The 15341-nt window shown below is 35.3% G+C and overlaps 1 protein-coding gene across 2 annotated transcripts in view; it reads left to right on the top strand.

Annotated features, from left to right (window-relative positions):
- Window positions 1–15341, top strand: part of CHM (CHM Rab escort protein) — a 210410-nt gene that overhangs the window by 85177 nt on the left and 109892 nt on the right. For both annotated transcript variants that reach the window (XM_032881813.1, XM_032881814.1), the window contains exons 6-8: window positions 2164–2280; window positions 2786–2906; window positions 4598–4823. In XM_032881813.1, coding sequence (XP_032737704.1) covers window positions 2164–2280; window positions 2786–2906; window positions 4598–4823 — 464 coding nt within the window. The remainder of the gene's footprint in view (window positions 1–2163; window positions 2281–2785; window positions 2907–4597; window positions 4824–15341) is intronic.

The raw sequence follows: 15341 nt of genomic DNA on the forward strand, positions 1-15341 counted from the left end.
ATGGAACCAACATGGCCAAGTGAAGCAAAGATGATACATTAATTATTAAATTTAATTCTCAATATTTTAATAAAAATGAAATATTCTTATTTATTTTTACTTAAGTATAATTAACATACAATATTGTATTAATTTCAGTTGTACAACATATTGATTAGACACTTCTGTACATTTACTCATTGCTCACCACGCTTACTCACCATCTGTCACCATGTAACATTGTGATAATATTATTGACTATGTACCCTGTGCTGTACTTTTCATCTCCATGTATAACTGTAAGTTTGTAACTTTTTTTTTTTGAGGGTAAGAATCTTTAATTACACTCTGTAGATTAAAAAAAGTAACTCTTAATTCCCTTTTTCATCCAACCACACCTACCCATCTCTCTGGCAACCACCCAGTTTGTTCTCTGTAGTTAAGAGTCTGTTTTTTTGTTTCTTTGTTTAAATGTTTTCTGTTCTAGATTCCATATCTGAGTGAAATCATATGGTGTTTGTCTTTCTCTGACTTATTTCACTTAGTATACTGCCCTCTGAGTCCAACCATGTTGTTGCAAATGGCAAGATTTCATTCTCTTTTATGACCAAGTAATTCTGTTGTGTATATATAGTATACAACTTTATCCATTTTTCTATTGAAGGATACTTTGTATTCTTTAGTTTCTCATCACTGAAATTTCTGTTAGATCACTTAGAGAGTGGTGAAAAAGAGGCTTAGGTTTAAATACTATACTTGTTATTACTAAGCTTCAGACAAGTTTAGTGTAGTTTTAATTGAAATGTGTTCTCACTCCTCAATGTTCTCTTAAATGCATTATTTTTAAGCTGGCATTAAATCTTAAGCTTTACTAGATCTTATTAAGTGAAAATACATTTTATGTTTGTATTAATATTTGTGAAATTATTGTGACTACTGAGGGATCATTCAATTTCAAGTATTGTTTTTAAACAAATTAGGTATTTGAATAATCTATTTTTTATTATAATTACAGAATACTTGGCAATTTATTCTTCAGATCATGGGCTGTATCAGTTGTGTAGGGTATTAGGCTGAAGATAATGAAATAACATGCTGTATTTAGTCAAGGTAATTGGATTAGTACCCCCCGCCCCCGCCAAAATAGCAATGCCAGTTTTGTTTTGCACAATGCTGGGCTTTATAAAAATTCACCTAACTAATATTGATTTTCAGAGTCCTTACTGACCTCTTGGATGCTCAGACTAACAGTTTGGATTGATTTTTGAAATTCCCTTTCTCTTTGTATTAAAGCTGATTGTTTTTTTTCCCCTCCCCTATTAGAGATGTAGCATTTACATTTTTAACATTTATTGAGTCAGACACTTAAAAGTATATCAGTATAGGACATTGCCGAATGTGTTGCACTTAACCATGTGGTTAAATTTAGAACAGGCAAGATAATACTGTTGAAGTTGTTTTTGTCTAATATTGGTTATGAGAGATGTGAAAGATTAAATCAATTCCTATTGTGCATGCTGGCAATAACTATCATCCTCACTTCTTGAGAAAGACATATCTCATATAAATCTAGACTGCTAGGATTATAGAGGGACCTTAAAATTCAACTCTTGTGGTGGAAATATATAACCACTCTTTTTTTTTGTTGTTTGGTGAGGAAGTCCAGCGAGCTGGTGTCTTCTTAATAACCACCTGCCCTTATATAAGGCTACAGTCTCTTATTCAAAACACTTGGGCCTGGTGTGTTCTGTTATTTAGATTTAAAAAATTATTTTGGGAAATAATACACTACATGTTCTGGTATGCTATATATGAGGCAACATTCTTAGCAGTCTTTAATTAATTAAACTAATTAATTAAACCTATTAATATTTCTGCAGTCAGATGTACGAATATTCACAGTAAGCAGGGCAAAGATAGAAGAGCCTTATAACAGTTTGGGTCATTTTGTTGTCAAACTATTTATGGAAAAACTTTGGATTCCAGAGTTTTTTGGGTTTTGAATTTCAGATAATCAGTTGTAAACCTGTAATAAAATATGTTATGTACTGCAATATTAATATGTATAATGCTTTTTACAAATATTTAAAAATATAATGGAATTATATGTCTTTATTTAGCATTTATCTGTTTTTCCACAATTTTGCCTTTTACTTCATCCTGTAAAATATTTTCTTTGTACAGCTGCTGTATTCTCGAGGATTGCTAATTGATCTTTTAATCAAATCTAATGTAAGTCGATATGCAGAGTTCAAAAATATTACCAGGATCCTTGCATTTCGAGAAGGAAGAGTGGAACAGGTACTTTGCTTACTCAAGTATTGCGATGGAGTATGAACTTAAGTTATTATGATTTGTTTGGAAGGATAAGCAAATAGGATTGTTATTTTCCTGGCAAAGCAGTGAATTCCAATCCCGTGTGGGAAAAATAAATAGTTAAGAGGTTACTCAATTAAAATTTCTACTGTCAATATTTTCATGAGTTATTCTGAAGCCTGATGTTGGTGTTGAGAAATGGTTAATATTAGGCAGTATTGCTAGATTTGAGCTGTCATTTGTACCCAGTTAGGGGTGACATGCCATTGGCCTTTTAATGGCATAAAGAGCAACTTGGCAGAATTAAGTAAGAGAGCTCACAAGTTAATTAGCTTTGAACCTAACAGAGATGCCATTAGAACTGATGGAAGGTAACACAGATGGCTAGAATGGAAATAATTATCTTATTATAGTTAAAGGGGAAAAAATGTGATTTGGAATACTTGTATCACTAGGAGGCAGTTTCTTAACTTACAATCATGTTTTTCAGGTTCCTTGTTCTAGAGCAGATATCTTTAATAGCAAACAACTTACTATGGTAGAAAAACGAATGCTAATGAAGTTTCTTACATTTTGTATGGAGTATGAAAAACATCCTGATCAATATAAAGGTATTGTTTGCCATTAAATTGTGTTCTCTAATTATTTGAACTTTCTTATTTTAATATGCTTGCTCTGATGTAAGCCACCATGTCTTTGTTAAAGTACATTTCTTACTCTGTACTATCCAGTAGGTTAGCCAGGAACAACATGTACTTATTTAAATTAAAATTAATTAAAATTAAGTAAAATTTAAAATTCAGTTCCTCAGTTGGACTAGCCATATTTGAAGTGCTTAGGAGCCACATGTGGTTATTAGCTACTATGGCTACAGTACACCTATAGAATGTTTTCATCATTGTGGAAGTGCTATGCTGGGTGTTTAGTTTTTATTCTTACTAATTAAATACTGCTGTCAACTAATTCTTCATAGATGAAAGTCTCTTTTCATTGTTCTTTTAATTTTTTTCAGCAGTGAAAAAAAATCTGTGTATTTTTTCATTTTCCCAGGATTACTTTTCTTGGTATATTGACTTACTCATTTTTACTGATTAAGAAAAAGAGGCTAGATGGTATGGGGAGTGTGAACCACTGTATTAGAGTCTAGTCTTGGCTTTGACCCAAATCATACAGTTACTTCAGAGTCTGTTGAAAATTGAATATCTCAGTATCAGAGCTTTATACTTTTTAGTGCACTGGGCTGGAAACATTATCCAAAATCAGAATGTTCTATTGATGTTTCATTTATAAAGTTACAATGAGAAATATAGCAGTATTTTTTTTAGTTGATGGAATATTAGAAGTCAAGCTCTTACTCTTAAAGCTTCATGTCCATAAGATACTACCAAATCATCCTTCACAGTGGTGTAAACTTATGTTATCTCAGTAAATTTTTATAATCTTTACTTTTTTTCTTTTGTCACGGAATTGTATTTCCTACCACTAACAGTCTAGTTACATTTTTTTTCCTCTTCTTTAAATGCGTAGTTTCTAGGTCCCTTGTTTTGAGGTGTGATGTAAGGCAGTAAGACTGGTTCCATTAGCCACACAGAAATTACCTTCATTACTTTTTAGTCATAGTTTATTGTTCTTAGTTTTAGTAAGAAATACACATTTCCAAAAAATTAAGTATCGCTCTATCACTGTTTTCATCAAAAAATTGTCGTTTGTCATGTGTATTTAATATTTCAAAGTGTACTTATTGACATTATTGGGGTGCCTGGGTGGCTCAGTGGGTTAAGCCTCTGACTTCAGCTCAGGTCATGGTCTCAGGATCCTGGGATTGAGCCCCGCGTCGGACTCTGCTGAGTGGGGAGCCTGCTCCCCCATCTCTTTCTGCCTGCCTCTCTGCCTACTTGTGCTTGCTCTCTTTGTGTCAAATAAATAAATAAAATCTTTAAAAAAATTATTGACATTATTTGGAAATTTAAAGATAACAAAGTAAATATTGCCACTTATGTAAACCTATTGTGATGGTTAATCAACTACTTAATGTTTTTCTAGTTTTTTAAAAATTTATTTAATTTTTAAATAAAGATTCATCATTTAAAGCTTGGAAATTGTGCCATTAGTTCAATTAAGATAGTAAAATTATTTCTAGTTCTTTTTTTCCCCTAACATCTGTGGTCTCTGTTCAAAATGTAATATTATACCACCTTGGTCCCTTGCCAAGTGTCTTGAACAGGCTTGATGTATTTTGTGCAGTGTTTTTAAAGTGAAGTTTGGTTCTAATTTTAATTGATAAATTTTTATCTTTACATAGCCTATGAGGAGATTACATTTTCCGAGTACTTAAAAACACAGAAATTAACCCCCAGCCTCCAGTACTTTGTCCTGCATTCAATTGCAATGACATCAGAGAAAGCCAGCAATACCATAGATGGTCTCAAAGCTACCAAAAACTTTCTTCACTGTCTTGGACGTTATGGCAACACTCCATTTTTGTTTCCTTTATATGGCCAAGGAGAACTTCCTCAGTGTTTCTGCAGGTAGGATTGACATTGGTTCTCTTGTCTCTTCTTAAGGTAATACTTAAATAATGGATGAAAATTAAAAAGACAAAAATGAGATTTATTCAAGATTTTGTATATGCAAGCATACTTTGTTGTCCTCCTCTTTTATAAATCTCTATATTTGCCTACCTACGTATCTAAATGATATATTCAGTTTGGCCTGTGAGTGAACTTCGTAAAATAAAACCCTACTGTAAATTCCTTATTTCACTCAATATTATGTTTCAAAGCATCTTCCTTGTTTTGCATAATTACAGTTATTTTCATTGCTATGTAGTATTCCACTGTGAATACACCACAGTTTTTCCATTTTTCTTCTGGTAGACACAAGGTGTTTCCAGGATTTTTTTTTTGTTGTTGTTGTTTTGTTTTTTGTTTTGTTTTGTTTTCTGCTATTAACATACACATCCTTGTGTATGTTTCAGGATATACATGTTCAAGAATTTCTCTAGGATATATATCTAGGAGTAGAATTTCCAAGTCATGGGGTATATGAATATTCATACAAGAGAGTACCCAAATTTTTCTCCAGAGCATTAAACAAGTTTATCAGTAGATAACAATTTCCATAGGTCTACATCTTTGCCAATGTTTGTTAGTAGATTTTTAAGTTTTTTTCAATCCGACTCACATGAAATATCCTCGCATTATAATTTTATTTTGCATTTCGTAGATTACTTATGTGGTGGAACATCTTCTCATATGGTTATTGGATATTCATGTTTTCTTTTTGGTGAAATGCATGTTTCTATGTTTTTCCCATTTGTCTATTGGGTTATTGTATTTTCCTTATTGATTTATAGAGTTTTTATTCTGAATACTAATCTTAATTGTATGTGTTGTATATATCTTGCTTTATGGTATTCATGATACATGAGGTCATTAAGATTAATGTGGTCAAACATAACAATCCTTTCTTTTTATATGTAGCACTTTTAGGGCAGTGGAGCATAGTAGTGAAAAATCTGGACTATGGAGACAGACTACCTAGATTAAGTCCTGGCTTCTCCATTTGTTGGCCATGTAACCTTGAGCAAGTTTCACAGCCTCTCAGTATGTTTTCAAAGAATCAACTTTGTGGCTTTTTTATTCTTTCTATTATAGCTTTGTGTTCCTAGTTCGTTCATTTCCATTCTTTATTATCCCTGTTTTGCTTTCTTTGGGTTTTATTCCACTCATCCCTCCCCTTTTCTGTCCTTGCCAATTCTTAGGATGAAACCCAATGTTAAATATATATCTTTTTTTATTTTCTAATATAAGCATTTAAGATGATAAAAGTGCCAACTCCTGTTTTGACTCTTCACAGTTACGTATTATTTTCATTGTCTTTTAGTCCTAAATATCTTAGTTTTCATTTTGATTTTTTCATTGACCCATGAATTGCTATGAGAGGTTTTATTTTATTTTATTTTATATTTTATTTTAAAGGTTTATTTATATGACAGAGAGAGCACAAGCATGGGGAGCGGGAGAGGGAGAAGCAGAATCTTGGCTGAGCAGGGAGACCGATGTGGGGCTCGATTCTGGGAGTCTGGGATCCTGACCTGAACTGAAGACAGGTGCTTAACTGACTGAGCCACCCAGGCACCCCATTATGAGAGGTTTTAAAATAGCTGATTTGGTTCATTCTTTTGGTCTTACCATCTAATTTTATTATAGAAAATTAAGTTATGTCTGGAAAATAAGTTTTTTTAAAATTTAAATTCAGTTAGCCAACATAGTGTATATCATTAGTTTTTGATATATGTTCAGTGATTTATTAGTTGCGTATAACACCCAGTGCTCATCACATCACATGCCCTCCTTTAATGTCCATCACCCAGTTACTCCATCTTCCCATCCTCCTCCCTATCCACAGCCCTCAGGTTTTTTCCCCAAGTCAAGAGTCTCTCATGGTTTGTCTCCCTCTGAGAGTTTTCCCTCCCTTCCCCTATTGTTCTCTGCCCTCTTTCTTATATTCCACATATTAGTGAAACCATATGATAATTGTCTTTCTCTGATAGCATGATACCCTCCATTTCCATCCATGTCATTGTAAGTGGTAGATATTCATCCTTTCTAATGGCTGAGTAATATTCCATTGTATATACAAACCACATATTCTTTATCATTTATCTGTTTAAGGACGTCTCGGCTCCTTCCATAGTAAGGCTGTCATGGACATTGCTGCTGTGGAAAATATGTTTTTGTGGTATTAATACTTTGAACGTTATTTTATGAATTAGTATATCATGAATTTTTGTAATTTTTCCGTTTGTGTTCAAGAAGAATGTGTCCTTGGGCACAGGGTTCTCTAATTATTGGTCTTGGAGCCTAATAAGGTAGACTTTGGGTTGTAATTTGCAATTTTTTTTTGTGATTTGCAAATTTTATTGAGTTTTTTTTTCCTTTCATCTACCAATAATAAAGTATTTTTTAAAGGTAATTCTTTTTTTAAAAAAAGATTTTATTTATTTATTCGACAGAGATCACAAGTAGGCAGAGAGGCAGGCAGTGAGAGAGAGGAGGAAGCAGGCTCCCCGCAGAGCAGAGAGCCCGATGTGGGGCTTGATCCCAGGACCCTGGGATCATGACCTGAGCCAAAGGCAGAGGCTTTAACCTACTGAGCCACTCAGGTGCCCCAATAATACAGTATTTTGAAATCTCCCATTATGATGTTTGATTTGTCAATTTCTCCCTATAATTCTCTCAATTTTTACCTTTTACTTATTTTGAGGCAATTTATTAAGATCATTTAAATTTATAACTTTAATCTTCCTGATGAATTTAATATTTTACATTATTTGCTGACTTTCTCCATCCTTAATAATGCGTTTTTTATCTTAAAGTCTACTTTGGTATTCAAATAGCTACTACAACTTATTAGTATTTGCCTGTTACGTCTTTCTCCATCTCTGTTTTTCAGCTTTTCTGAGTCTATATTTGGGGCTATAAATAGCAAATTATTATATATTGTTAATCCCATCTGACATTCTCTGTCCTTTACCAAGCAGAAGTGGATCTTGTTAATAGGAGTCTGTTCCTTTCTTCCGAAGTATCTAATTTTAAAAATTCCTCTAGTTAACATCTGTTGGCAGTAAATGCCTAGTTTGTGTGTTTATGAACAAAACTGGTTTTTTTGCCTTTTTGTCTTGAGTGAAGATTTGTGAGGTAAACATTTCTAGGTTGGCAGTTCTTTTTTCTCAGTACTTTAAAATTTTATTCCACTGTCCTTTGGATTCCGTTTTTGCTTTTGAAAAATTGGTATCAGTCTAATTGTCATTTCTTTATAAATCCTATTTCTTGTCTCTCAGGTTTTTTTTTAAGATTTATTTATTTATTAATTTGACAGAGACACAGAGAGAAAGAACACAAGCAGGGGAAGTGAGAAAGGGAGAAGAAGGCTTCCTGCTGAGCAGGGAGCCCCATGTGGTCTCCAATACCAGGATTCTGGGATCATGACCTGAGCCAAAGGCACACGTTTAACAACTAAGCCACCCAGGCGCCCTCTCTCAGGTTTTGTTTTGTTTTGTTTTTTTAAAGATTTTATTTATTTATTTACAGAGAGAGAGAGAGAGAGAGAGAGATCACAAGTAGTCAGAGAGGCTGGCAGCGAGAAGGGGAAGCAGACTGCCTACTGAGCAGAGAGCTGGATGTGGGGCTCTATCCCATGACCCTGAGATCATGACATGAGCCCAAGGCAGAGGCTTAACCCACTGAGCCACCCAGGTGCCCCTCCAGGTTGTTTTTATGATAGTTTGTTTTTGGTATTCTGCATTTTCACTACAGTGAATTTAGGTGTTTCTTTGTCTTTATCTAGCTTGGTATAGGTTAAACCATATGTAATTAACAATATTAAACCATTTTGACCTATACTTCCATATGGTTCAAACAACTTCAGTGTATTTCCTCTATTTGTGTATTGTCATTTATCATTTTGGAAAATTATCAGCCAGAATCTTTGCAAATACTGGTTTCCCTCCATTGTCTCTCTTCTCACCTTTTTGGAACCCTAAATAGAAATGTTTTAGAATTTTGTTTTCTTTCATCTCTTTCTTAATCTCTCTTTCATGCTTTCTGTCTCCTTGTTATTCTGGCTATATCCTGGGTACTTTATTAAGGTCTCCTTTCCAGTTTATTAGTTCTCTGTATTTGTCTCTGATACGTAGTTTATTCCTCTTATTTTTTAATTCAGTATTGTAATCTTTGATTTGTAGAAGCTCTGTTCCTTCTCTCCCCAACTCTTTCTTGTTGTTTGATATTCTCTTTTGCTTGTTCATTTTGTTCAATATATCTTACATTCTGCCATGTATTGTTTCTCTTGATTCATGTTATTGGTTTAGTTTTTTGGGCCATGCTTATCTTTGAGAGTTTATCTTTGATTGGTTTTAATCTTTGGAAATCTAGGGATCCAAATTAAGGATGCTTTCCTTCAAGGATTATTTGTGTTTGCTTCAGCTGGAAGGCACTAAGATTTGGGACCATTTCATTCCTTTCAGGGGATCCTTCTTTTTTAAATTTAAATTGAATTAGCCAACATATAGTACATCATTAGTTTCAAATGGAGTGTTCAATAATTCATCAGTTGCGTATAATAAGAGGATCCTTTCTTATTAAAGGAGCCCCAGGTACAGCTCCCACAGTGATTAGAATGAGCAACAAGACTTTTTTTTTTAAACATAAAAGTAAAACTTTATTAGAAATGCATCTGTTAGAATAAACCAATAGTTATGAGACTGGAACTGGGTGAGGGAATGGGTTGAATAGGTGATGGGGATTAAGGAGTGCACTTGTGATGAACCCTGGGTGTTGTATGGAAGTGTTGAATCACTATATTGTACACCTGAAAAGTAAAATTACATTGTATGTTAACTAACTAGAATTTAAATAAAAACTTAAAAAGTGCATCTCATAGTGACATGACTGTTTAAAAACATGGTTCATGTATCTTGGGAAGACTGTTACTTATGGCTAGAATGAAAACTTGCTTTTTTAAATATAAAGATTTTATTTATTTATTTGACACAGAGAGAGAGAGTACAAGCAGGGGCAGCAACAGGGAGAGGGAAAAGAAGGCTCCCACTGAGCAGAGACCCCCAACCTGGGGCTTGATCCCAGGACCCTGGGATCATGGCCTGAACCAAAGGCAGACACTTAACCAACTGAGCCACCCAGGTGCCCCAAGACTTTTTTTTTTTAATTGCAGTGTTTTGTTTGCTTTTTTTTTCTTGAAGCTTTGAATTTAGCTCAGGGTTTGTTTGTACTGTGTGTGTGTATTTGGGGTTGGAGAGTTTCTTGTAGATGTGTCTTTTCTTTTATTTCTTTCCATCTCAGCAGTGCAATAAAAGTCATGCTTAATGTGAAAAGTCGTTTTTTGGTAGAAACAAAGAGGTCCCTTCATAGTATCCAGTCCAATAAACTGCTGGAAGTAGAGATTCTCCAGCCCACATTTCTTAACCATGTGGAGGTGAGAATATTATAAATTTGGAAGTAATTTAATTCTGAATATGAAGGTATTTCTAGACAAACTCTTCCTCCTTCACTTACTTGCCAAAGTAGGCATGAATAGGGAGTATCATTTCCCATAGCACCAGGGGTCTTCCTATCAATTTAAACTAAGAAGGAGGTTTGTGGATTTCTTAATCATTTTTTTCCTCTTCCTATGGCATTGCCCGATTCAAAAGGAGCCACACTGTTTTCTTTTTTATTGCCACTTGCTACTCACTCTGCAGAACTTTTAGGTAAGGAATGGGACAGAATGAACAGATCACTGGAAAGTGAGCAGAAGCTTACTGGTTTCCTTACCATTTTTTGAAAATGGAATTTAAAAAAATTGTTTTTATTAACATATGTATTACTAGCCCCAGGGGTACAGGTCTGTGAATCACCAGGTTTGCACACTTCATAGCATACCTTCCCCAATGTCCATAACCCCTCTCCCGACCCCCCTCCACCTGGCAACCCTCAGTTTGCTTTGTGAGATTAAGAGGCTCTTATGGTTTGTCTCCCTCCCGATCCTATTTTGTTTCATTTATTCTTTTCCTACTCCCCAAGCCCCCTATGTTGCCTCTCAGTTTCCTCATATCAGGGAGATCATATGATAATTGTCTTTCTCTGATTGACTTATTTCGCTAAGCATAATACCCTCTAGTTCCATCCATGTCATCACAAATGGCAAGATTTCAGAAAATGGAATTTTTAACCTCGTTCCTATTTTTCCACTAAATTCCTGCATTTCCTTTCCTAATTCAGATCATATTTACATCTTGTAAATACTAATTGGTGTTTGTTGTTTTTAAGGGAAAAGTCACTAAAAAGTTTTGTTTGTCTTATACTGATAAAGAATTTCAAAATGAGACCCTATATGTGTTGGATCCTAGATAAAAAAGATCTTTTCCCCGGAAATGATTGTACTCTCTCTTTTTTTTTTAAAGATGATTTATTTATTTTAGAGAGAGTGTGAGAGTAAGACCACGCGCTTGCACACCTGCTCACATGTGTGCATGCTCACGTGTGCATGAGTAGGTGGAGGGGCCATTGGAATGGGAGATGGGGAGAGAAGCATTCTAGGTCAAGCCCAGAGCCGGGGTTTGATCTCACAGCCCTGAGATTAGGACCTGATCCAAAATCAAGAGTCAGAAGTTCAACTGACTAGCTTCCCAGGAGCCCCTGTACCCTCTTTAAGCCTGAGTTTTTATCAGCCTTCTATATCTTTTTTTTCCTCTGCAGAGTGTATCTCAGAATTTTGTGTATGATACAGATTTAATGTTTGTTATAAAAATTATACCTCATTCTCTGCAATTTGAACTGACACTTTCAGGGAATTATATAATTAAATGTATATACGTATAGATAGTTGATTAAAAACAAAACATCTTTCCATTGTTTTTGAAGTAGTATATTAAACTTTTGGGTGATTCTTTGGTAATTAAAGTAAATATGAATTCTGTAAGGTGTATAAAATATATACACACTTATACATATACATATGTATGTGAATTAAAATAAAAATAAATTAGCCTAGGGATATTAACTTAACTTTGCATTTGATTCTCTGCATCATAGCTTATAATTTCATATAAATGTTGTTTTGTTTCTCTCCTAAAGTCGTAACACTACTACCATCTATACATCATAGCCTTCACTTTCTATCATCAGGTTATCAGAATTAGGTGTCACCTGTTCTGTGATTTCTAACCACCATTCTGTATTCTGTTTTATTATAAGCCTAAGCATTTCTCAGCCAGGTACAGTGGGTACTCATCAAGGCTATTGTTATAAATGGCATGCATGCATATTTATGTGAGGATTCAAAGACATTTGTAAGTCATATCCTTGTATTCTAAATGAATTCTGCATAAACAGTATTACAGTTTAACTACTAGAGATAACTTTCATGAGTAAACACCTTTTGAGGTTTTTGTCCATTTAAATAGGTAGATTTTTTTAAAGGATTATTTATTTAAGAGAGAGAGCAAGTGAACAAGCAGGAGAGGGTCAGAGGGGGAGAGATAAGCAGACTCTCCACTCACTGCACAGCACGAAGCTGGGCTCCATCCAGGACCTTGAGATCATGACCTGAGCTGGACTCTAAGAGTCACTTAGCCGACTGAACCACCCAGGTACCCTGGTAGATTTTTTTTTTTTTTAAGATTTTATTTATTTATTTATTTGTCAGGGACGGAGGGAGAGAGAGCGAGCACAGGCAGAGAGAGGCAGAGGGAGAAGCAGGTTCCCTGCCGAGCAAGGAGCCCGATGTAGGACTCGATCCCAGGACACTGGGATCATGACCTGAGCCGAAGGCAGCTGCTCAACCAACTGAGCCACCCAGGCGTCCCTAGATTTTTTTTTAAATAAAAAATATGAAGCTTACTTATTGTACTACTTCCTACCCATTAATATGACATAAGGTGGACTGTTTTGGAAGAAAAGTCATTGAAACCTATATATTTTTGTAGTCTAGCAAACCATAGAATTTTCCCTACCGTATATTAGTTGGTTAATATTTTTTCTGGCACACTGGGTAGGATATATGTGCAGTATATAGGTTTTTAGACTCTCACAATATATCTTCCAAACAGAAGTCCTTTTTAAGCCCTAACTAACTTATTTCTGTTATCTGTGTGGTTGATACCATAGTAGCCTTTAGAACTACTTTCTAGTTCAGACTAGGTTTCACATAATGTGTTATAACCTGTGAAATGGAACAGTACCAGTGGGATCAAACAAACTTCACACTTTAAAAAATTTTATTTTTATTTTTTTATAAACATATAATGTATTTTTAGCCCCGGAGTACAGGTCTGTGAATCGCCAGGTTTACACACTTCACAGCACTCAACACAGCACACACCCCCCTCAATGTCCATAACCCCACCACCCTCTCCCGACTCCCCCTGCCCCCAGCAACCCTCACTTTGTTCTGCGAGATTAAGAGTCTCTTATGGTTTGTTTCCCTCCCGATCCCATCTTGTTTCATTTATTCTTTTCCTACACCTCAAATCCCCCCATTGCATTTCCACTTCCTCGTATCAGGGAGATCATATGATAGTTGTCTTTCTCCGATTGACTTATTTCGCTAAGCATAATACCCTCTAGTTCCATCCATGTCATCACAAATGGCAAGATTTCATTTCTTTGGATGGCCGCATAGTATTCCATTGTATATATATACCACATCTTCTTTATCCATTCATCTGTCAATGGACATCTAGGCTCTTTCCATAGTTCGGCTATTGTGGACATTGCTGCTATAAACATTCGGGTGTACGTGCCCCTTCGGATCACTACATTTGTATCTTTAGGGTAAATACCCAGTAGTGCAATTGCTGGGTCATAGGGTAGCTCTATTTTCAACTTTTTGAGGAACCTCCATGCTGTTTTCCAGAGTGGTTGCACCAGCTTGCATTCCCACGAACAGTGTAGGAGGGTTCCCCTTTCTCCGCATCCTCGCCAGCATCTGTCATTTCCTGACTTGTTAATTTTAGCCATTCTGACTGGTGTGAGGTGGTATCTCATTGTGGTTTTGATTTGTATTTCCCTGTTGCCGAGTGATGTGGAGCATTTTTCATGTGTCTGTTGGCCATCTGGATGTCTTCTTCGCAGAAATGTCTGCCCATTTCTTGATTAGAGTGTTGGTTCTTTGGGTGTTGTTTGCTAAGCTCTTTATAGATTTTGGATACTAGCCCTTTATCTGTATGTCTTTTGCAAATATCTTCTCCCATTCTGTCAGTTGTCTTTTGGTTTTGTTAACTGTTTCCTTTGCTGTGCAAAAGCTTTTTATCTTGATGAAATCCCAGTAGTTCCTTTTTGCCCTTGCTTCCCTTGCATTTGGCGATGTTCCTAGAAAGAAGTTGCTGCGCCTGAGGTGGAAGAGGTTCCTGCCTGTGTTCTCCTCAAGGATTTTGATGGATTCCTTCCTCACATTAAGGTCCTTCATCCATTTTGAGTCTATTTTCATGTGTGGTATAAAGAAATGGTCCAATTTCAGTTTTCTGCATGTGGCTGTCCAATTTTCCCAACACCATTTGTTGAAGAGGCTGTCTTTTTTCCATTGGACATTCTTTCCTGCTTTGTCGAAGATTAGTTGACCATAGAGTGAGGGTCTATTTCTGGGCTCTCTATTCTGTTCCATTGATCTATGTGTCTGTTTTTGTGCCAGTACCATACTGTCTTGATGATGACAGCTTTGTAATAGAGCTTGAAAGTCTGGAATTGTGATGCCACCAACTTTGGCTTTCTTTTTCAATATTCCTTTGGCTATTCGAGGTCTTTTCTGGTTCCATATAAATTTTAGGATTATTTGTTCCATTTCTTTGAAAAAATGGATGGTACTTTGATAGGAATTGCATTAAATGTGTAGATTGCTTTAGGTAGCATAGACATTTTCACAATATTTGTTCTTCCAGTCCATGGGCATGGAACATTTTTCCATTTCTTTGTGTCTTCCTCAGTTTCTTTCATGAGTACTTGATAGTTTTCTGAGTACAGATTCTTTGCCTCCTTGGTTAGATTTGGGTTTTCCACATATAGTATCAAACTTCACACTTTTTTATGAGTAGGTTTAGACAGCCCAGGGACTGTTACTTGATTTTTATAAAAAGAGTGTATTCAGCTGATAATTTACTAGGTAATTCAGTCTTCTGAATTGAAATCAAGTTGAGAGCCACCCAGGTACCCCCCAATTTTTAAACGTTTTCTGAAAAAATTAAAAGGAAATAGTTAATGAAAATGTTATTTAGGGGGATTAAAAAAACATTTATGATATTTATCAGCTTATAACATCTTGTAATTTGCTATGCTTTCTTTTCTTACTGTCAATACAAAGTCACTTCCCCAAAAAAGGCAGGTGAGACTAAGGGTCATTTTTACAGTATTCTTAGAAACATCTTCCAATTCTGTGCCCAGTAGGAAATACCAGTTTAGATGAATAAAGAAATTCTTTCAACTTCCCCCATTTTACCTAATAGATAAAGTTAAAAGGAAAAACAGATCACGAGCAAATAAATTTCCCCT

This window comes from Lontra canadensis, unplaced genomic scaffold (assembly GCF_010015895.1).
Source record: "Lontra canadensis isolate GAN:19392208 unplaced genomic scaffold, GSC_riverotter_1.0 scaffold77, whole genome shotgun sequence".
In the NCBI taxonomy this organism is placed as follows: Eukaryota; Metazoa; Chordata; class Mammalia; order Carnivora; family Mustelidae; genus Lontra; species Lontra canadensis.